Here is a 23,079-nt window from a genome sequence, read left to right on the forward strand (position 1 = left end):
CCTGATTTGCTCCCTCCCTTCATCCGTGTCCTAAAGCTTTGGTATTGGTTCCCACAAGTAAGGATGACGCCGTGGACCGGACACACCAATGTTGGAGAAAACAGAATTTATGCTTACCTGATAAATTACTTTCTCCAACGGTGTGTCCGGTCCACGGCCCGCCCTGGTTTTTTAATCAGGTCTGATGAATTATTTTCTCTAACTACAGTCACCACGGTACCATATGGTTTCTCCTATATATATTTCCTCCTGTCCGACGGTCGAATGACTGGGGTGGGCGGAGCCTAGGAGGGACTATATGGCCAGCTTTGCTGGGACTCTTTGCTATTTCCTGTTGGGGAAGAGAATATCCCACAAGTAAGGATGACGCCGTGGACCGGACACACCGTTGGAGAAAGTAATTTATCAGGTAAGCATAAATTCTGTTTTCTTCAGCTGGAACTGGGGCCTTAGTCAAGGTAGAGGGAATTATGAACAGTTCCAAATACCAGACGATATTGGCACAAAACCTTCAGGCTTCTGCTAGAATGCTGGACATAAAGAGGAACTTCATCTTTGAGCATGACAACGCCCCGAAGCATACATCCAAATCAACAAAGGAATGGCTTCACCAGAAGAAGATTAAAGTTTTGGAATGGCCCAGTCAGAGCCCAGACCTGAATTCAATCGAAAATCTGTGGGGTGATCTTAAGTGGGCTGTGCACAAGAGATGCCCTCACAATCTGAAAGATTTGGAGTGTTTTTGCAAAGAAGAGTGGGCAAATCTTGCCAAGTCAAAGGGTGCTTCAACAAAGTATTAGTTTAACGGTGTGCACACTTATGCAACCATATTATTTTAGTTTTTTATTTCTACTTCCCTCCACCTAAAATATTTTAGTTTGTTTTGCAATTGAGTTGTACAGTTTATAGGTCACATTAAAGGTGGAAAAAGTTCTGAAATGATTTATTTTTGTCTCATTTTTTTTACAACACAGAAACATGACATTTTAACAGCGGTGCGTAGACTTTTTATATCCAATATATATATATATATATATGTGTGTGTGATATAAATACACAAATGGTTAAAATTAGAGTATGATATACACACATGAATGCAAATTGTGGCTGTATAGTGTCATAGCTAAATTTGGTAGGGACTAGAGTTTCAGTAAAAGTAAGGAATGAGAGAAACCTTAACGTATCTCCAGCGGTGAGATTTAAAGTGGGTCCTTTTAATAGTTTAAATAACAGAAGGGCATGCTATGCTTCATAAGAGCTCTTTAAATATTGGTGCAATACATTAGAATAATATTAGTGAAACTGACAAACCACAGTATCCATCAACAAAATAAATTTACTTAAAGGGACATAATACCTATATGCTAAATCACTTGAAAGTAATGCAGCATATCTGTAAAAAGCTGACAAAAATTATCACCTAAATATCTCTATATAAAAAAGGGGAAGATATTTTACCTCAAAATTTCTTTAGCTCACAATAGTGCTTTGTAATCAGTTATACTTCAGCTACTGTCGGTTGCATGTTAGGAATTTCACTCTTTGCTTTACTGAGGTCTCGTGAGATTTTACTGATATCTTGCAAAATGTTATAGTAAACTTCCTTAAACTGAGGAGGGAAATAACATGACTGTGACTGCACATACCCTTTACAATGGAATGTGCCTTCTGAGGGAATTTTGAAGTAAAATATCTTCCTTTTCTACATAGAGATATTCAGGTGATATTTTATAGTAAGCTTGTTACAGCTATGCTGCATCAGTTTAAGTGCTTTCAACATTTAGGTATCATGTTCATTTAATGGGTTTTGCTTAGGGGCTTTATCCCAATTCTTCATTATCAAATGTATATATATTTTTATATCTTTCCATAATCAGTCAAAAGGAACAATGGGCACACATTGATACCATTTCAAACAAGTTTTTGTATTTGCTCCTAGAATAATAAGTAATGGTCTATAATGCTTTAATTGTAGTATTGTACGTATAAACCATATTGGCTTTACAGCAATGAATAGGGATGAATCCCCCTCAAGAACTGACAATGTGCTGAGCTCTCAGCAAGTCACTTCAATTTTAAGCTGGTCTTAAATGCTTCTATACAAGTTGCAGAATTCTAACAGCAAACTATTTTTTCTGTTAAATAAAATATAGGATGTTTAAATATGGCTTGTTTCATAAGTTTAACAATAAATGCCAGTTTTCAGAGTTAATATACTTGAAAAGTTGTTTAATAAATATTGTTTTTTATTTAATTACAGTCCAAAGAACGAGCCATAAGGACCTTGGGTTACTTTCCTGTCGGGGATGGTCATTTCCCCCATCAGAAGATGCTTCTTCAAGGGCTTATGGAGTCAGTCGAAGTAAGGCAGTTCTCGTTTTTTATATGTGCTTAATAATTAGGTTACAAAAGCAACTGTTATGATATGAGATATGTTAATGATGTGGGTATATGTGTGGCACATTTTACAATGCATACAGTTTATTACTGTTGTGTACCAGTATGCCACAGATTAATTTCATGTGTTCAGTTAGTCTACACTGAGCATAATGATGACCATTCTTTCAGATTATGTAAACAGAGTAGGGAAGTGAGTATATGTATATCTGCATGTATATATGTAACACATGGCACTTTATTTCTCTTGTTAAGTGTATCCAGTCCACGGATCATCCATTACTTGTGGGATATTCTCCTTCCCAACAGGAAGTTGCAAGAGGATCACCCACAGCAGAGCTGCTATATAGCTCCTCCCCTCACTGCCATATCCAGTCATTCTCTTGCAACTCTCAACTAAGATGGAGGTCGTAAGAGGACTGTGGCGTTTTATACTTAGTTTATTTCTTCAATCAAAAGTTTGTTATTTTTAAATGGTACCGGAGTGTACTGTTTATCTCAGGCAGTATTTAGAAGAAGAATCTGCCTGCGTTTTCTATGATCTTAGCAGAAGTAACTAAGATCCTTTGCTGTTCTCACATATTCTGAGGAGTGAGGTAACTTCAGAGGGGGAATAGCGTGCAGGTTTTCCTGCAATAAGGTATGTGCAGTTAAAATATTTTTCTAGGGATGGAATTTGCTAGAAAATGCTGCTGATACCGAAGTAATGTAAGTAAAGCCTTAAATGCAGTGATAGCGACTGGTATCAGGCTTATTAATAGAGATACATACTCTTATAAAAGTGTATTTTAAAACGTTTGCTGGCATGTTTAATCATTTTTTACATATGTTTGGTGATTAAAACTTATTGGGGCCTAGTTTTTTCCACATGGCTGGCTTGAATTTTGCCTAGAAACAGTTCCCTGAGGCTTCCCACTGTTGTAATATGAGTGGGAGGGGCCTATTTTGGCGTTTTTTTGCACAGCAAAAATTACAGACACAGACATCCAGCTTCTTCCTGCATGATCCAGGACTTCTCTGGAGGGCTCAAAAGGCTTCAAAAGTCGTATTGAGCGAGGTAAAAAGCCACAGTAGAGCTGTGGCAGTTGTTGTGACTGTTTAAAAAACGCTTTTGTCATTTGTTATTCCGTTTTTGGTATTAAGGGGTTAATCATCCATTTGCAAGTGGGTGCAATGCTCTGCTAACTTATTACATACACTGTAAAAATTTCGTTAGTGTAACTGCATTTTTTCACTGTTATTTCAAAATTTGGGAAAATTTGTGTTTCTTAAAGGCGCAGTAACGTTTTTTATATTGCTTGTAAACTTGTTTTAAAGTGTTTTCCAAGCTTGCTAGTCTCATTGCTAGTCTGTTTAAACATGTCTGACACAGAGGAACCTACTTGTTCATTATGTTTGAAAGCCATGGTGGAGCCCCATAGGAGAATGTGTACTAAATGTATTGATTTCACCTTAAACAGTAAAGATCAGTCTTTATCTATAAAATAATTATCACTAGAGGGTTCTGTCGAGGGGGAAGTTATGCCAACTAACTCTCCCCACGTGTCAGACCCTTCGCCTCCCGCTCAGGGGACGCACGCTAATATGGCGCCAATTACATCAGGGACGCCCATAGCGATTACCTTGCAGGACATGGCTGCAATCATGAATAATACCCTGTCAGAGGTATTATCTAGATTGCCTGAATTAAGAGGCAAGCGTGATAGCTCTGGGGTTAGGAGAGATACAGAGCGCGCAAATGCTGTTAGAGCCATGTCTGATACTGCGTCACAGTATGCAGAACAGGAGGACGGAGAGCTTCAGTCTGTGGGTGACATCTCTGACTCGGGGAAACCTGATTCAGAGATTTCTAATTTTAAATTTAAGCTTGAGAACCTCCGTGTATTGCTTGGGGAGGTATTAGCTGCTCTGAATGACTGTAACACAGTTGCAATTCCAGAGAAATTGTGTAGGCTGGATAGATACTATGCGGTGCCGGTGTGTACTGACGTTTTTCCTATACCTAAAAAACTTACAGAAATTATTAGCAAGGAGTGGGATAGACCCGGTGTGCCCTTTTCCCCACCTCCTATATTTAGAAAAATGTTTCCAATAGACGCCACTACACTGGACTTATGGCAGACGGTCCCTAAGGTGGAGGGAGCAGTTTCTACTTTAGCAAAGCGTACCACTATCCCGGTTGAGGACAGTTGTGCTTTTTCAGATCCAATGGATAAAAAAATTGAAGGTTTACCTTAAGAAAATGTTTATTCAACAAGGTTTTATTTTACAGCCCCTTGCATGCATTGCGCCTGTCACTGCTGCGGCGGCGGCATTCTGGTTTGAGGCCCTGGAAGAGGCCATCCAGACAGCTCCATTGAATGAAATTATTGACAAGCTTAGAACGCTTAAGCTAGCTAACTCATTTGTTTCTGATGCCATTGTTCATTTGACTAAACTAACGGCTAAGAATTCCGGATTCGCCATCCAGGCGCGTAGGGCGCTATGGCTTAAATCCTGGTCAGCTGACGTGACTTCAAAGTCTAAATTACTCAACATTCCTTTCAAGGGGCAGACCTTATTCGGGCCTGGCTTGAAGGAAATTATTGCTGACATTACTGGAGGCAAGGGTCATACCCTTCCTCAGGACAGGGTCAAATCAAAGGCCAAACAGTCTAATTTTCCTGCCTTTCGAAATTTCAAGGCAGGAGCAGCATTAACTTCCTCCGCTTCAAAACAAGAGGGAACTGTTGCTCATTCCAGACAGGCCTGGAAACCTAACCAGTCCTGGAACAAGGGCAAGCAGGCCAGGAAGCCTGCTGCTGCCCCCAAGTCAGCATGAAGGAACGTCCCCCTATCCGGAAACGGATCTAGTGGGGGGCAGACTTTCTCTCTTCGCCCAGGCGTGGGCAAGAGATGTTCAGGATCCCTGGGCGTTGGAGATCATATCTCAGGGATATCTTCTGGACTTCAAAGCTTCTCCTCCACAAGGGAGATTTCACCTTTGAAGGTTATCATCAAACCAGATAAAGAAAGAGGCATTCCTAAGCTGTGTGCAAGACCTCCTAGTAATGGGAGTGATCCATCCAGTTCCGCGGACGGAACAAGGACAGGGATTTTATTCAAATCTGTTTGTGGTTCCCAAGAAAGAGGGAACCTTCAGACCAATCTTGGATCTAAAGATCTTAAACAAATTCCTCAGAGTTCCATCATTCAAAATGGAAACTATTCGGACCATCCTACTCATGATCCAAGAGGGTCAGTACATGACCACAGTGGACTTAAAGGATGCCTACCTTCACATACCGATTCACAAAGATCATCATCGGTTCCTAAGGTTTGCCTTTCTAGACAGGCATTACCAATTTGTAGCTCTTCCCTTCGGGTTGGCCACTGCCCCGAGAATTTTTACAAAGGTTCTGGGCTCACTTCTGGCGGTTCTAAGACCGCGAGGCATAGCGGTGGCTCCGTATCTAGACGACATCCTGATACAGGCGTCAAGCTTTCAAATTGACAAGTCTCATACAGAGATAGTTCTGGCATTTCTGAGGTCGCATGGGTGGAAAGTGAACGTGGAAAAGAGTTCTCTATCACCACTCACAAGAGTCTCCTTCCTAGGGACTCTTATAGATTCTGTAGAGATGAAAATTTACCTGACTGAGTCCAGTTTATCAAAACTTCTAAATGCTTGCCGTGTCCTTCATTCCATTCCACGCCCGTCAGGGCTCAGGGCATGGAAGTAATCGGCTTAATGGTAGCGGCAATGGACATAGTGCCATTTGCGCGCCTGCATCTCAGACCGCTGCAATTATGCATGCTAAGTCAGTGGAATGGGGATTACTCAGATTTGTCCCCTCTACTAAATCTGGATCAAGAGACCAGAGATTCTCTTCTCTGGTGGCTATCTCGGGTCCATCTGTCCAAGGGTATGACCTTTCGCAGGCCAGATTGGACGATTGTAACAACAGATGCCAGCCTTCTAGGTTGGGGCGCAGTCTGGAACTCCCTGAAGGCTCAGGGATCGTGGACTCAGGAGGAGAAACTCCTCCCAATAAATATTCTTGAGTTAAGAGCAATATTCAAGGCTCTTCTAGCTTGGCCTCAGTTAGCAACACTGAGGTTCATCAGATTTCTGTCGGACAACATCACGACTGTGGCTTACATCAACCATCAAGGGGGAACCAGGAGTTCCCTAGCGATGTTAGAAGTCTCAAAGATAATTCGCTGGGCAGAGTCTCACTCTTGCCACCTGTCAGCGATCCACATCCCAGGCGTAGAGAACTGGGAGGCAGATTTTCTAAGTCGTCAGACTTTTCATCTGGGGGAGTGGGAACTCCATCCGGAGGTGTTTGCTCAACTGGTCCATCGTTGGGGCAAACCAGAACTGGATCTCATGGCGTCTCGCCAGAACGCCAAGCTTCCTTGTTACGGATCCAGGTCCAGGGACCCGGGAGCAATGCTGATAGATGCTCTAGCAGCTCCTTGGTTCTTCAACCTGGCCTATGTGTTTCCACCGTTTCCTCTGCTCCCTCGACTGATTGCCAAAATCAAGCAGGAGAGAGCATCTGTGATTCTGATAGCGCCTGCGTGGCCACGCAGGACCTGGTATGCAGACCTAGTGGACATGTCATCTCTTCCACCATGGACTCTGCCTCTGAGGCAGGACCTTCTAATACAAGGTCCTTTCAATCATCCAAATCTAATTTCTCTGAGACTGACTGCATGGAGATTGAACGCTTGATTCTATCAAGGCGTGGCTTCTCCGAGTCAGTCATTGATACCTTAATACAGGCTCGGAAGCCTGTCACCAGGAAAATCTACCATAAGATATGGCGTAAATATCTTTATTGGTGTGAATCCAAGAGTTACTCATGGAGTAAGGTTAGGATTCCTAGGATATTGTCCTTTCTCCAAGAGGGTTTGGACAAAGGCTTATCAGCTAGTTCTTTAAAAGGACAGATCTCTGCTCTGTCTATTCTTTTGCACAAGCGTCTGGCAGAAATTCCAGACGTCCAGGCATTTTGTCAGGCTTTGGTTAGGATTAAGCCTGTGTTTAAAACTGTTGCTCCCCCGTGGAGCTTAAACTTGGTTCTTAAAGTTCTTCAGGGAGTTCCGTTTGAACCCCTTCATTCCATTGATATTAAACTTTTATCTTGGAAAGTTCTGTTTTTGATGGCCATTTCCTCGGCTCGAAGAGTCTCAGAGTTATCTGCCTTACATTGTGATTCTCCTTATCTGATTTTTCATTCAGACAAGGTAGTTCTGCGTACCAAACCTGGGTTTTTACCTAAGGTGGTTTCTAACAGGAATATCAATCAAGAGATTGTTGTTCCATCATTGTGTCCTAATCCTTCTTCAAAAAAGGAACTTCTTTTGCATAATCTGGACGTAGTCCGTGCCTTGAAGTTTTACTTACAGGCTACTAAAGATTTTCGTCAAACATCTGCCCTGTTTGTCGTTTACTCTGGACAGAGGAGAGGTCAAAAAGCTTCGGCAACCTCTCTCTCCTTTTGGCTTCGGAGCATAATACGCTTAGCCTATGAGACTGCTGGACAGCAGCCCCCTGAAAGGATTACAGCTCATTCTACTAGAGCTGTGGCTTCCACCTGGGCCTTTAAAAATGAGGCCTCTGTTGAACAGATTTGCAAGGCTGCGACTTGGTCTTCGCTTCACACCTTTTCCAAATTTTACAAATTTGACACTTTTGCTTCTTCGGAGGCTGTTTTTGGGAGAGAGGTTCTACAGGCAGTGGTTCCTTCCGTTTAAGTTCCTGCCTTGTCCCTCCCATCATCCGTGTACTTTAGCTTTGGTATTGGTATCCCACAAGTAATGGATGATCCGTGGACTGGATACACTTAACAAGAGAAAACATAATTTATGCTTACCTGATAAATTTATTTCTCTTGTAGTGTATCCAGTCCACGGCCCGCCCTGTCCTTTTAAGGCAGGTCTAAATTTTAATTAAACTACAGTCACCACTGCACCCTATGGTTTCTCCTTTCTCGTCTTGTTTCGGTTGAATGACTGGATATGGCAGTGAGGGGAGTAGCTATATAGCAGCTCTGATGTGGGTGATCCTCTTGCAACTTCCTGTTGGGAAGGAGAATATCCCACAAGTAATGGATGATCCGTGGACTGGATACACTACAAGAGAAATAAATTTATCAGGTAAGCATAAATTATGTTTTTTTACCTTATAGGGATATGAGTGTGAGTGTGATTGCTCCTGCTGCATCATGTTTGCATAGCGTTTCTGTAGCCAATATTTGAGTACTGATATGTTCAATATAGGTGACAGTTTCAGCAGGCAAAGCAGCCATAATGTGTATGAGACATTAAGCTGTAACACTTTTTAAAGAAAGTTTTAAATCAGGGAGTTGCTCATGAATCGAGAATTTTTCCCATCAAAGTATGACACAAGAAACTTAAGACACTTTTTTTTCCCATTAAAAGTACTGTAATATTTATTGCAAAGTTATATTTGTTTGCAGGTATTAGAAATAAAATAAGAGAGAATATGAAGCAGTGTAGCTCAAAATGTAAGGTAGAAGTAATGCTTGCTATAAAAGCCAGTTTACCCGATCAGCTGGGCTTAGGCACCTAACCCACCCATTATGAAGGAATTAAAGAATATAAAGTTCAAATTAAATTATCAGCCGTCCAGCTGAATGCTTAGCACGTACATAGCAATTAGTGCCCAGCCGCAAGCGCATGGTTCAGCTTTAAAGGGACACTAAACCCAAATATTTTATTTCATGATTCAAGTAGAAAATACAATTTTAAGCAGCATTCTAATTTACTTCTATTATCTAATTTGCTTCATTCTTTAGATATCCGTTGTTGAAGAAATAGCAATGCACATCGTGAGCCAATCACATGAGGCATCTATATGCAGCAACCAATCAGCAGCTACTAAGCATATCTAGATATGCTTTTCAGTAAAGTATATCAAGAGAATGAAGCAAATTATATAATAGAAGTAAATTAGAAAGTTGCTTAAAATGACATGCTCTTTCTAAACCATGAAAGAAAAAATTTGGGTTTCATGTCCTTTTAATGTCAAAGTACATTTAAAGTAATTTTACGTTTTAAAGTAATTTTGTTGTTTATGTACCATAAATAAAAAGATCTGCATAAACAAATAAAACAAAAAGTTTTAAATACATTTAAAAATATTTTTAGCATAATTTTAATTGATTTTTGAATAATGAAAAGAACATTGTCATTTTTCCCCACTGTGTAATTAAGCATTTTATAGGGAATTAAACTTTGAGTTTAATTTTCCTGAAAACAGCTAAAGAAGTTTCTTTTTTAGCACACACTGCTGGGTCTTTATTAAAGGGACAGTCAACACCAGAATTTTTGTTGTTTTAATTACCTATTCCCCAGTTTTGCATAACCAACACAGTTATAATAAACGTTTTACCTCTGTGATTACCTTGTATCTAAGCTTCTGCAAACGGCCCCCTTATTTCAGTTCTTTTGACAGATTTGCATTTTAGCCAATCAGTGCTCACTTCTCGGTAAATTCACATGCATGCGCTCAATGTTATCTATATGAAACACATAAACTAATGCCCTCTAGTGGTGGAAAACTGTCAAAATGCATTCTGACTAGAGGCGGCCTTTAAGGTCTTATTAATTAGCAAATGAATATCCTAGGTTTAGCTTTCAACTAAGAATACCCAGACAACAAAGCAAAATTGGTGATAAAAGTAAATTGGAAAGTTGTTTACAATTGCATGCCCTATTTGAATCATGAGGTTTTTTTTTTGGGATTTGACTGTCCCTTTAACTTTTTCTGTTGGTTGTCATGCATTATTTTTTTTACTTATATGTACCTGTTTTAGGTGACCAGGAAATGTAATGGATTTGCTGTTTTCTGTTTGCATCTTTTTATCCAGGCAAAGCAAGTGGAACTTCAGTTCACAGTAGGAGAAGCAATTACAAACGCTGCTGTTGGCACAACGTCTTCAGCTGCCCGGGATGTTTGGATCATTGCAGAGGAGGCGTTCAGTCCTCTCGCTGGTAATGCTGTCCTGTCTTTATTTAATGGGACACACACAGATGCTGTTTATAAATTCAGAGATAAAAGATTATCTGATTACATTATTATCCTGCTGAGATAACAAAATTAACTTTGCACAGAGACCTAGGAAATGCCCATTTTTTTTTTTAGCTGAGCGGTCCATTATTTAAAAGCAGAGCTCCTATTTGATACATTGTACACTGAGGGTAACCTTGTGTACATTTTAAAAGCCTGTATAAATAATCTTAATAAAAAAAAAAAGCATGTTATTTTTAAGGTAATAGCATTATATATTTTCCTTACTGTTTGGTTTTCTTTATTATGAATGCGTTTTCTAGTTACGGTTTGTTTTAGTTCAAGCTATTCAGATTTGATGAATATACTAAATTATCCCTTGGTTCAGTATGAATGTTTGCACTTTATAAGTATGGAATTTTGACTGAAAGCTAAGATGACTTAAGTTCCAAAACAAAATAATTTGCTTTTGAATTGTCTCTTTAATGGTATTTATTCAAATGCTGTTGAAATGAACAAATATACTTATGTTCAATGTTTATCACTCAATTTTGTTTTCAATTTTTAGTGGCTACCATGGACATATATGTTTTTAATTTTTTTTTACAGGAAGATGTATCAAGCTGCAGGCAGACAAGTTCTCAAGGGTCACTTGGTGAAAGGTCAAGGCTGCACAATAGCCTGCACAAGAAGCTGTAAATGCAGCTTGATACATTTTCACTTTAATCCTAATCCTTTGTTATGAAGATTATTATACATCAGAATGTTTAGACACCTTTATTTAGAATCATGTTGTTAGGTGTCTACTGGCAGTCATATTTGCTGTAAGGACTTAGAATTGGTAAACCTTGGTAGGTGTGGCATTTTGAGAAATCTTGGTAGCTGTTTCATTTCACTTTAAGGGACAGTTCACCCAAAAATGTTCCCCCCTTTAAATTGTTACCAATGATCCATTTTACCTGCTGGAGTATATTAAATTGTTTACAAGTAGCTCCTTTACCCATACTTTGGCATTTGAAATAGCAGATTTAGACTGTGTGTCCCCACCTATACTGAAAGTTTGTATACTGGAGTCTCAGCTATCGATAAGCCAGCAGAAGAAATTACACTCCAAGTGGGGTGCAGGATAGTTAAGTAAGGAAATTATAATTTTCCATTTGTTCTCTCTAAGTGTTGAGCTTTGGTGTTCCTGACAAATATAAGATAAGGAAGCAAGTGTGTGTGCACAAAGTGATAACATAACAAGATATATTACCTGAAACTCAACCCATTGTATAGGCTGTGGTTTAAAAGTACAAAAAACAGCTACTTCATATACAAAAATAAACCCGAAAATGCAATTTCTCTTTTTTTTTCCATATATTTATTTTATATCCAACACAGTGTACAATCAAATAAATCCAGCCTTTTATGCCACACAGGGCAAGGTAAAGCATGTTATAAAGCAAAAACATAACAAATTAGAGCAACATATATACTTTCTCACAGTTGATTAATCATCTCCTTGTGTGCAATATTTGTGCACTGAGCTGGGTTTTTTCTGTTTTAAGTACACCAAAAAACAATAAAACACTCACATCGGCAAAAAACAAATAACAGGAGAATAGAAAAAATGAGGAAAAGAAAAAAGGAGGGAGAGAGAGCAAAAAAAAAAAAAAGGAAGGGAATCCCCTCACTCAGCCCCCTTATCCTAACTAAAATTGATATTAAATTTCTGTACCATTAGATATCCATGAATGTGGTAAAAGATCTAATATGACCATTTCAGCAAAGCTTACTGAGGATGTGAAGGGCGCTAAAATCTGTTTTTGTATAGGCACAGGATAAGAGTTAATAATGGGATACCAGCCAAGTAGAAACTTTTTAATTCTAGGTTCTGAGGCATCCTGTAGATGGTATGATTCAAAGATAATTTGATCTTGGATAGCATACAAGATCTCAGATAATGCAGGCCCTTTTTTTGCTTTCCATTTTTTAAGAATAGTCTGTCTTACGGCTAATATTGAAGTGTTTAAAGAGCGGATCCAATGCCTGTCTGAACTGCTCGAGGATTGAATCAATAGGATAATATCCCGGAACGTGAGGGAGACAGACACACCGTGTATATTATTAAACCAATATATAAATTTCAACCAGAGCTGGTTTATCTTAGGACATGTCCAGAACATATGCGATAAGTCCGCTTCCTTGTAAGCACACCTAGGGCAATGAGCTGACCTAGATGGATAAAATCGCGCCAATTTAACTGGATGGAGATAAAAATTGTTTATTACTTTCATATGCGATTCCTTCCATATTGAGGGGACTTTACAATTTTCTAGAGACTTGAAACTTTGTGTAATTCTATCGGGATCTATATCCCGGATTGACCTACACCATTGACCGCAGATCTTACTAAGGAAGCCTTGCGTTTGTTTAGAAAGCATAATGTCATAAATTAGTGAGATCGAGGTGACACCCGCAACAAATTTCTGTATTAAAACTCTGATATCAGACCATGCAACCGATGAGGGAAACTTCCAATCCTGTGTCACAATAAAATGACGTACCTGAAAAAACGCAAATAAATCTGATCTTGGTAACTGAAAAAGGGAAAACAAAGTTTCACCTTCTAACACTACCTCATCTGTGCCGATTAATTGAGAGATTCTATTTAACCCCTTTTCGGCCCAATTCTTAAAAGTATTTTGGCGTAAACCAGGGGAAAAAAGCGGGTTACCCCGAATGGGGAGAAATTCTGACACGGAAAAATCTATTTCCAGCAATTTACATAGTTTATGCCACGCCAAGACTATATTTTTAATTGTAATTAGTGAGGAAACGTTAGAAGGTAATTGACGAGGCTTACAATGCAAAATCGCAGGTAATGCGAAAGGGTATATCAGGAAAGATTCCTGTACCAAAGAGGAAAATGTAGCTGTGTTTGCCAACCAATCAATAGCAATTTTTGCCATCGCTGCAATATTATATAGATTAATATCGGGCAATGATAAGCCACCAGCCCATGATTTCTGCATTAGCCTAGCTAGTGCAATGCGTGTTTTTTTATTTTGCCAGATAAATTTAGAAAAAGAACAGAACAAACTTCTACGGTCCCGGCTAGTTATAAACAAGGGCAAATTTTGCATTGGGTAGAGAAGGCGTGGAAATATAATGGTTTTAATCAGATTTACTCTTACAGTAAGTGATATAGGGAAAGAAATCCATAATTGTAGATCTTGTTTGATTTTTTTAAATAGCGGGAGATAATTATCTGTGTACCAGTACTTCGGATTTTTATGCAATAAAAGACCCAAATATTGAACAGAATCTACCTCTTTAAACGGATTACTGGGATAGCTTACGGCTACTTTCCCAATGTACATTAATTCCCTTTTTTCCGTGTTTACTTTGTAGCCTGAGAATGAGCTAAAATCCTCTAGTATCTGTCTCAAAATAGGGATAGATTGTTGTGTATTTTCTAAAAACACTAGAATGTCATCAGCATATAGTAATGTATTTAAACGAAGAGAACCCATTGTAATCCCCGATAGACTATTTCTTAATCTTATCGCTAGCGGTTCTAATGCTACATTGAACAGCAAGGGAGACAATGGGCATCCTTGCCTTGTACCTCGCTGAAGTGTTATTTTAGGCGAGATCATTCCGTTTACTATGGAATCAAACGCTTTAACTGCGTCCAGTGTAAGAACGGCCATGTCTTTAAAATTACTTGTACTAGATTTTTGCTCCATATTCCAGGCGTAATCTATCAGCGTGATTAACTTCCGAATATTTTTAGAGGCATTCCTCTTGACCATAAAGCCAGTCTGATCCAAGTGTATAAGTTTCTGTAAGGAGAGAGATAATCTATTAGCTAAAATAGAGGCTAAGATCTTATAGTCACAGTTTAAAACTGATATCGACCTGTACGAACCTGGCTCCTCTGGATCTTTTATAAACAAAAAATGTGTGTGGCAAATAAATAGATGTTAACAAAAAACAGATATGCTCAACACAATGTGCTAAAAAACAATACTCTCCTTATTGAATGAAATGACCGCTGCCCTTCCTCAGTCTCTCCCCAAGGACTGTATAAGCAATAGACAAAACGAAATGGATGGCGCTGGTCTTGCAGAATAGTTAGTTTCTAATGATAGATAGAAATGGACTTGATGTGCAAGTTAAATCCGTTGTAATAATGTGCAATATACTCACTCCTTAAGTAATGTGAGTCCTGCTTCTATGGTATATCCCTCTACGGTATGTCCCTCTCCAGAGGAAACAACAGGGTGGTTTTCAACAGGGCTGGAAAAGGATTAAAACCCCATCAGCAGTAAAGTAATAACTTAAGTTGAAAAAACAAGTAGTAACTTACTTATCCAAAATAGCAAGTCCGGCTCGTCACAGAAAAAGTGATTCAAATGTAAGAGATAAAAAGGGTTTATTTTAGCTCTACGCGTTTCAACGCTCAAGCGTCTTTTTCAAGAGCAGTAAAAGACAATAAAAACAAGTAACAGTTTGTATACTGTTATACAAAACAAGTAACATTTTGTATACTGTTATACAAACTGTTACTTGTTTTTATTGTCTTTTACTGCTCTTGAAAAAGACGCTTGAGCGTTGAAACGCGTAGAGCTAAAATAAAACCTTTTTATCTCTTACATTTGAATCACTTTTTCTGTGACGAGCCGGACTTGCTATTTTGGATAAGTAAGTTACTACTTGTTTTTTCAACTTAAGTTATTACTTTACTGCTGATGGGGTTTTAATCCTTTTCCAGCCCTGTTGAAAACCACCCTGTTGTTTCCTCTGGAGAGGGACATACCGTAGAGGGATATACCATAGAAGCAGGACTCACATTACTTAAGGAGTGAGTATATTGCACATTATTACAACGGATTTAACTTGCACATCAAGTCCATTTCTATCTATCATTAGAAACTAACTATTCTGCAAGACCAGCGCCATCCATTTCGTTTTGTCCTCTGGATCTTTACCCTTTTTTAATATCAGTGTGACGTTGGCCATTGAAAAATAAGACGATATAGGAATATCATCTAGTGTATAATATTCGTTAAATAGCTTCTCTAGTACTGGTATCAGGTCTTCCTTAAGACATTTGTAATATTCCGCGGGTAATCCATCTGGGCCAGGGGCTTTGTTAGATTTCAATTTATCAATGGCCTTACTAATTTCTAGTCTAGTTATGTGATCATTTAACATTGTTAATTCTTCCATCTGAATCCTGGGTGTATCAATTTTAGACCAAAATATCTCCTGAATATCCGGATTAGTTTTAACTGAAGAATATATATCTTGATAATAAGAAGCAAAAACCTTACAGATCTCCGTGGTCTCCATATATCTGGTCTTATTCTCTTTGATGACCGGTATAAGATTTTTTCTCTTCCTGATTTTGGTAAGCTTAGCCAAATGTTTGGCAGAGCAACCATGGAACCCTTTGTAATGCCTATTTCTCCAACATAGGTGTGTCCGGTCCACGGCGTCATCCTTACTTGTGGGATATTCTCTTCCCCAACAGGAAATGGCAAAGAGCCCAGCAAAGCTGGTCACATGATCCCTCCTAGGCTCCGCCTACCCCAGTCATTCTCTTTGCCGTTGCACAGGCAACATCTCCACGGAGATGGCTAAGAGTTTTTTGGTGTTTAAAACGATCACTTTACTAAACATATTTGGCAGATTATAACTCTTATAGTTATTATAATCTTGGGGATTGTTTTAAGAAAAACGGCAGGCACTGTATTGGACACCTTTTTCAGATGGGGGCCTTTCTAGTCATAGGCAGAGCCTCATTTTCGCGCCACTAATGCGCAGTTGTTTTTGGAGAGCAAGGCATGCAGATGCATGTGTGAGGAGCTAAGAACCACTGAAAAAGCTTATAGAAGGCGTCATTTGGTATCGTATTCCCCTCTGGGCTTGGTTGGGTCTCAGCAAAGCAGATACCTGGGACTGTATAGGGGTTAAATGTAAAAACGGCTCCGGTTCCGTTATTTTAAGGGTTAAAGCTTTCAAATTTGGTGTGCAATACTTTTAAGGCTTTATGACACTGTGGTGAAAATTTGGTGAATTTTGAACAATTCCTTCATACTTTTTCACATATTCAGTAATAAAGTGTGTTCAGTTTAAAATTTAATAGATACTCTTATTCAGGCTAGAAAGCCTGTAACTAGAAAGATTTACCATAAAATATGGAAAAAATATATCTGTTGGTGTGAATCTAAAGGATTCCCATGGAACAAGATAAAAATTCCTAAGATTCTATCCTTTCTACAAGAAGGTTTTTAGAAAGGATTATCTGCAAGTTCTCTGAAGGGACAGATTTCTGCTTTATCTGTTTTACTTCACAAAAGGCTGGCAGCTGTGCCAGACGTTCAAGCGTTTGTTCAGGCTCTGGTTAGAATCAAGCCTGTTTACAGACCTTTGACTCCTCCCTGGAGTCTTAATCTAGTTCTTTCAGTTCTTCAAGGGGTTCCGTTTGAACCCTTACATTCCGTAGATATTAAGCTATTATCTTGGAAAGTTTTGTTTTTGGTTGCAATTTCTTCTGCTAGAAGAGTTTCTGAGTTATCTGCTCTGCAGTGTTCTCCGCCCTATCTGGTGTTCCATGCAGATAAGGTGGTTTTGCGTACTAAGCCTGGTTTTCTTCCGAAAGTTGTTTCCAACAAAAATATTAACCAGGAGATTGTTGTACCTTCTTTGTGTCCGAATCCAGTTTCAAAGAAGGAACGTTTGTTACACAATTTGGACATAGTCCGTGCTCTAAAATTCTATTTAGAGGCTACTAAAGATTTCAGACAGACATCTTCTTTGTTTGTTGTTTATTCTGGTAAAAGGAGAGGTCAAAAAGCAACTTCTACCTCTCTTTCCTTTTGGCTTAAAAGCATTATCCTATTGGCTTATGAGACTGCCGGACGGCAGCCTCCTGAAAGAATCACAGCTCATTCCACTAGGGCTGTGGCTTCCACATGGGCCTTCAAGAACGAGGCTTCTGTTGACCAGATATGTAAGGCAGCGACTTGGTCTTCACTGCACACTTTTGCCAAATTTTACAAATTTGATACTTTTGCTTCTTCAGAGGCTATTTTTGGGAGAAAGGTTTTGCAAGCCGTGGTGCCTTCCATTTAGGTGACCTGATTTGCTCCCTCCCTTCATCCGTGTCCTAAAGCTTTGGTATTGGTTCCCACAAGTAAGGATGACGCCGTGGACCGGACACACCTATGTTGGAGAAAACAGAATTTATGCTTACCTGATAAATTACTTTCTCCAACGGTGTGTCCGGTCCACGGCCCGCCCTGGTTTTTTTAATCAGGTCTGATGAATTATTTTCTCTAACTACAGTCACCACGGTATCATATGGTTTCTCCTATGCATATTTCCTCCTGTCCGTCGGTCGAATGACTGGGGTAGGCGGAGCCTAGGAGGGATCATGTGACCAGCTTTGCTGGGCTCTTTGCCATTTCCTGTTGGGGAAGAGAATATCCCACAAGTAAGGATGACGCCGTGGACCGGACACACCGTTGGAGAAAGTAATTTATCAGGTAAGCATAAATTCTGTTTTATTCTGATCTCCTCTATTTGAGCTTGTTCTTTAAGAAAGAGATCTCTCTCCTTTCTAATAACAAAGTAGTCATCCCAATTATTTTGTGATGGGGCATTCTGAACTAATATAAAAGCCTTCTTCACTCTCTCGGCCAAAGTAACCTCCCGTAGTTTAATCTTTTTCCCACGTATATTTAAGTAGGCCATAATCTCACCTCTTAAAACCGTCTTAGAGGCCTCCCAAAAAATTTCAACTTTGTTTCCATATTCCCTGTTATTGGAGCCATACTCAAACCATTTTGATTGTAACCATAACCGGAACCTAGGGTCAGAACATAAATACCGAGGAAAACAAAATACCGGTTTCTGACTCCTATCTTTTTTAAATGAGGAAAATATTAATGAGATTATTGCATGGTCCGATATCAGAACTTCTCCTATCATCGCCTTAGATTGCCACACAGACAATGACTCAGAGACCAAAAATAGATAAATGCTAGAGAATGTCTTATGCCCTTTGGATTCAAGTGAATGTCGCAGTGTCATGATTTTGAATCCGCCAAATATCTATTAATTTTAACTTATAGCAAAGTCTCTGGAAATGTTTAGCACTTTGTCTATTACTAACTATATTTTTACGTGAGAACCTGTCTATTGAGGGATCTAACGTCATATTGAAATCTCCGCATAAAATTAAGTTGTTCCCAATAAGCGGAAACAACTTATTTTGGATATTATCCCAGAAAACTAATGAAAATTTGTTGGGAGCGTAAATACAACAAATTATAAATTTTATGTTTTTTATCATTATATGCAGTAAAATGAATCTGGCCTCATCATCAATCTCTGTTTTTATAATCTTATAGTCTAATTGTTTATGTAATAGTATTGCGACTCCACATGTTTTATTAGAACCATTAGTGGAGATTACTTCCCCAACCCATTTAATCTTGAGTTTAACTGATTCTATCTCCTTAAGATGTGTTTCTTGAAGACATACCAGATCAGGCTGCATCTGAGCTAATGTTCTAAGAATCAATTTACGTTTCATTGGTGAACCAATGCCCCCCACGTTCCAGGAAAACATCCTAATTTCCGCTGTCATTTTTTTAAAATACTACTAATTAGCAATTTTATCCTTAAACAAGATAGGAGGCGTGGGGGAGGGGGAAAAAAAAAAAAAAAAAAAAAAAAAGAATAAGGGGGAAACACAGATCCAGTGACATTTTGAGTATCTTACTCTTAATAAAACTTTTGAACATTTTGAACAACAAATATCGGTATTTCATTATTATCCTATTTTCTTTAGAAATTCAATTATCTCTGCTGTTTCACTAAAGACCTGCCTATTACCATTATCATTAATTATAATTCTGGCCGGATAGCTCAGCCAGGCATTAATGCCTTTATTTATTAGTTGCGTACAATACAGGGCCATAACTTTTCTCCTGGCTGAGGTCTCACTAGAGAAATCCTGGAACAGCAATTTCTCATACATTTTGTACGCTGCAACTGGTATAACAAGTCTTTAAAAATACAATAATATAAAAACAATAATCAATATTATTTTAGTATTGATTAAAGGGACAATCATAGGACCTATGATTTACAAATGTTGTTGTCAAAAACAATAAACTAACTTTTATTGCTTATATGCAAATTACACAAATTCTGAGAGTGCCCTCCCTTTCCTAGTTCTTTTATATATATATATATATATATATATATATATATATATATAGACTGTTAGTAGAGATGGAGGGCACTCACAGGACTTCATACAAGAAATAGCTTTTATTATTGTAGTTATACAAATATAGTGTCGACGTTTCGGCCTTTTCTTAGGCCTTCTTCAAGACAATATTCATAGTCTTAACTAATGCGGAACACGGCCTCCGCGTAGAACTCCCAGAATGACAGAGTCTCTGTCATTCTGGGAGTTCTACGCGGAGGCCGTGTTCCGCATTAGTTAAGACTATGAATATTGTGTTGAAGAAGGCCTAAGAAAAGGCCGAAACGTCGACACTATATTTGTATAACTACAATAATAAAAGCTATTTCTTGTATGAAGTCCTGTGAGTGCCCTCCATCTCTACTAACAGTCTATGTATATCATTTGAGGATCGCACCCGGGCACTAGAAGTATTGATGTGGATGGAGTGCTAGGCCACCGGCTACTACAATATATATATATATATATATATATATATATATATATATATATATATATATATATATATATATATATATATATATATACACACACACACATACATCCCTATTTCTCCAACATTGGTGTGTCCGGTCCACGGCGTCATCCATTACTTGTGGGATATTCTCTTCCCTAACAGGAAATGGCAAAGAGCACAGCAAAAGCTGTCCATATAGCCCCTCCTCAGGCTCCGCCCCCCAGTCATTCTCTTTGCCGCTCTGAACAAGTAGCATCTCCACGGGGATGGTGAAGAGTTTGTGGTGTTTAGTTGTAGTTTTTATTTCTTCTATCAAGAGTTTGTTATTTTAAAATAGTGCTGGCTTGTACTATTTACTCTACAACAGAAAAGTGATGAAGATTTCTGTTTAAGAGGGCTATGATTTTAGCACGTAACTAAAAATCCATTGCTGTTACCACGCAGGACTGTTGAAACCAGAGAACTTCAGTTGGGGGTAACAGTTTGCAGACTCATCTGCTTCAGGTATGACTAGTCTCCTTCTAACAACACAGGCTAATGCTAGATGACAGTCATTTTTCCCCTCAGGGAAAACGGTAAGCCATTTCTCTTGTTAAGTGTATCCAGTCCACGGATCATCCATTACTTGTGGCCTATTCTCCTTCCCAACAGGAAGTTGCAAGAGGATCACCCACAGCAGAGCTGCTATATAGCTCCTCCCCTCACTGCCATATCCAGTCATTCTCTTGCAACTCTCAACAAAGATGGACGTAGTAAGAGGAGAGTGGTGTATTATAGTTAGTTTTTTAACTTCAATCAAAAGTTTGTTATTTTTAAATAGTACCGGTGTGTACTGTTTCATCTCAGGCAGCATTAGAAGAAGAATCTGCCTGTGATTTCTATGATCTTAGCAGAAGTAACTAAGATCCACTGCCGTTCTCACATATTTTGAGGAGTGAGGTAACTTCAGAGGGGGAATGGCGTGCAGGTTTTCCTGCAATAAGGTATGTGCAGTTAACATATTTCTAGGGATGGAATTTGCTAGAAAAATGCTGCTGATACCGGATTAATGTAAGTTCAGCCTTAAATGCAGTGATAGCGACTGGTATCAGGCTTATTAACAGAGATACATACTCTTATAAAAGTGTAATATAAAACATTTGCTGGCATGTTAATCGTTTTTATATATGTTTGGTGACAAAACTTATTGGGGCCTAGTTTTTTTCCACATGGCTGGCTTGATTTTTGCCTAGTAACAGGCTTTCCACTGTTGCAATATGAGTGGGAAGGGCCTATTTTAGTGCTTTTCTGTGCAGCTAAAAATACTGACAGACATTCAGATTCCCTCTGCATGATACAGGACATCTCTGAAGGGCTCAAAAGGCTTCAAAGTCGTGTTTGAGGAGGGTAACAATCACAGTAGACTGTGGCAGTTGTTGTGACTGTGTTTAAAAAACGTTTTTGTCATTTATTATTCTGTTTTTGTTATTAAGGGGTTAATCATCCATTTGCAAGTGGGTGCAATGCTCTGCTGACTTGTTACATACACTGTAAAAATTTTGTTAGTGTAACTGCCTTTTTTCACTGTTATTTCAAATTTTGTCAAAATTTGTTTCTCTTAAAGGCACAGTAACGTTTTTTTATATTGCTTGTTAACTTGCTTTAAAGTGTTTTCCAAGCTTGCTAGTCTCATTGCTAGTCTGTACAAACATGTCTGAAACAGAGGATACTTGTTCATTATGTTTAAAAGCCATGGTGGAGCCCCATAGGAGAATGTGTACTAAATGTATTGATTTCACCTTAAACAGTAAAGATCAGTCTTTATCTATAAAAGAATTGTCACCAGAGGGGTCTGTCGAGGGGGAAGTTATGCCGACTAACTCTCCCCACGTGTCGGACCCTTCGCCTTCCGCTCAAGGGACGCACGCTAATATGGCACCAAGTACATCAGGGACACCCATAGCGATTACTTTGCAGGACATGGCTGCAATCATGAATAATACCCTGTCAGAGGTATTATCCAGATTGCCTGAATTGGAGAGGCAAGCGCGATAGCTCTGGGGTTAGACGAGATACAGAGCGCGTAGATGCTGTAAGAGCCATGTCTGATACTGCGTCACAATATGCAGAACCTGAGGACGGAGAGCTTCAGTCTGTGGGTGACTTCTCTGAGTCGGGGAGACCTGATTCAGAGATTTCTAATTTTAAATTTAAGCTTGAGAACCTCAGTGTATTGCTTGGGGAGGTATTAGCTGCTCTGAATGACTGTGACACAATTGCAGTGCCAGAGAAATTGTGTAGCCTGGATAAATACTATGCAGTGCCGGTGAGTACTGATGTTTTTCCAATACCTAAAAGGCTTACAGAAATTATTAGTAAGGAGTGGAATAGGCCCGGTGTGCCCTTTTCCCCACCTCCTATATTTAGAAAAATGTTTCCAATAGATGCCACTACACGGGACTTATGGCAGACTGTCCCTAAGGTGGCGGGAGCAGTTTCTACTTTAGCAAAGCGTACCACTATCCCGGTTGAGGACAGTTGTGCTTTTTCAGATCCAATGGATAAAAAATTAGAGGGTTACCTTAAGAAAATGTTTATTCAACAAGGTTTTATTTTACAGCCCCTTGCATTCATTGCGCCTGTCACTGCTGCGGCGGCATTCTGGTTTGAGGCCCTGGAAGAGGCCATCCATACAGCTCCATTGACTGAAATTATTGACAAGCTTAGAACTTTTAAGCTAGCTAACTCATTTGTTTCTGATGCCATTGTTCATTTGACTAAACTAACGGCTAAGAATTCCGGATTCGCCATCCAGGCGCGTAGGGCGCTATGGCTCAAATCCTGGTCAGCTGATGTGACTTCAAAGTCTAAATTACTCAACATTCCTTTCAAGGGGCAGACCTTATTCGGGCCTGGTTTGAAAGAAATTATTGCTGACATTATTGGAGG

At 39.1% G+C, this 23,079-nt stretch overlaps 1 protein-coding gene across 1 annotated transcript in view; it reads left to right on the forward strand.

Moving 5' to 3' along the window:
• Positions 1-23,079, forward strand: part of ECPAS (Ecm29 proteasome adaptor and scaffold) — a 304,008-nt gene that overhangs the window by 99,512 nt on the left and 181,417 nt on the right. The window contains exons 23-24 of the mRNA XM_053702690.1: positions 2,261-2,362; positions 10,281-10,404. Of these exons, the coding sequence (XP_053558665.1) occupies positions 2,261-2,362; positions 10,281-10,404 (226 nt within the window). The remainder of the gene's footprint in view (positions 1-2,260; positions 2,363-10,280; positions 10,405-23,079) is intronic.

This window comes from Bombina bombina, chromosome 2, assembly GCF_027579735.1.
Source record: "Bombina bombina isolate aBomBom1 chromosome 2, aBomBom1.pri, whole genome shotgun sequence".
In the NCBI taxonomy this organism is placed as follows: domain Eukaryota; kingdom Metazoa; phylum Chordata; class Amphibia; order Anura; family Bombinatoridae; genus Bombina; species Bombina bombina.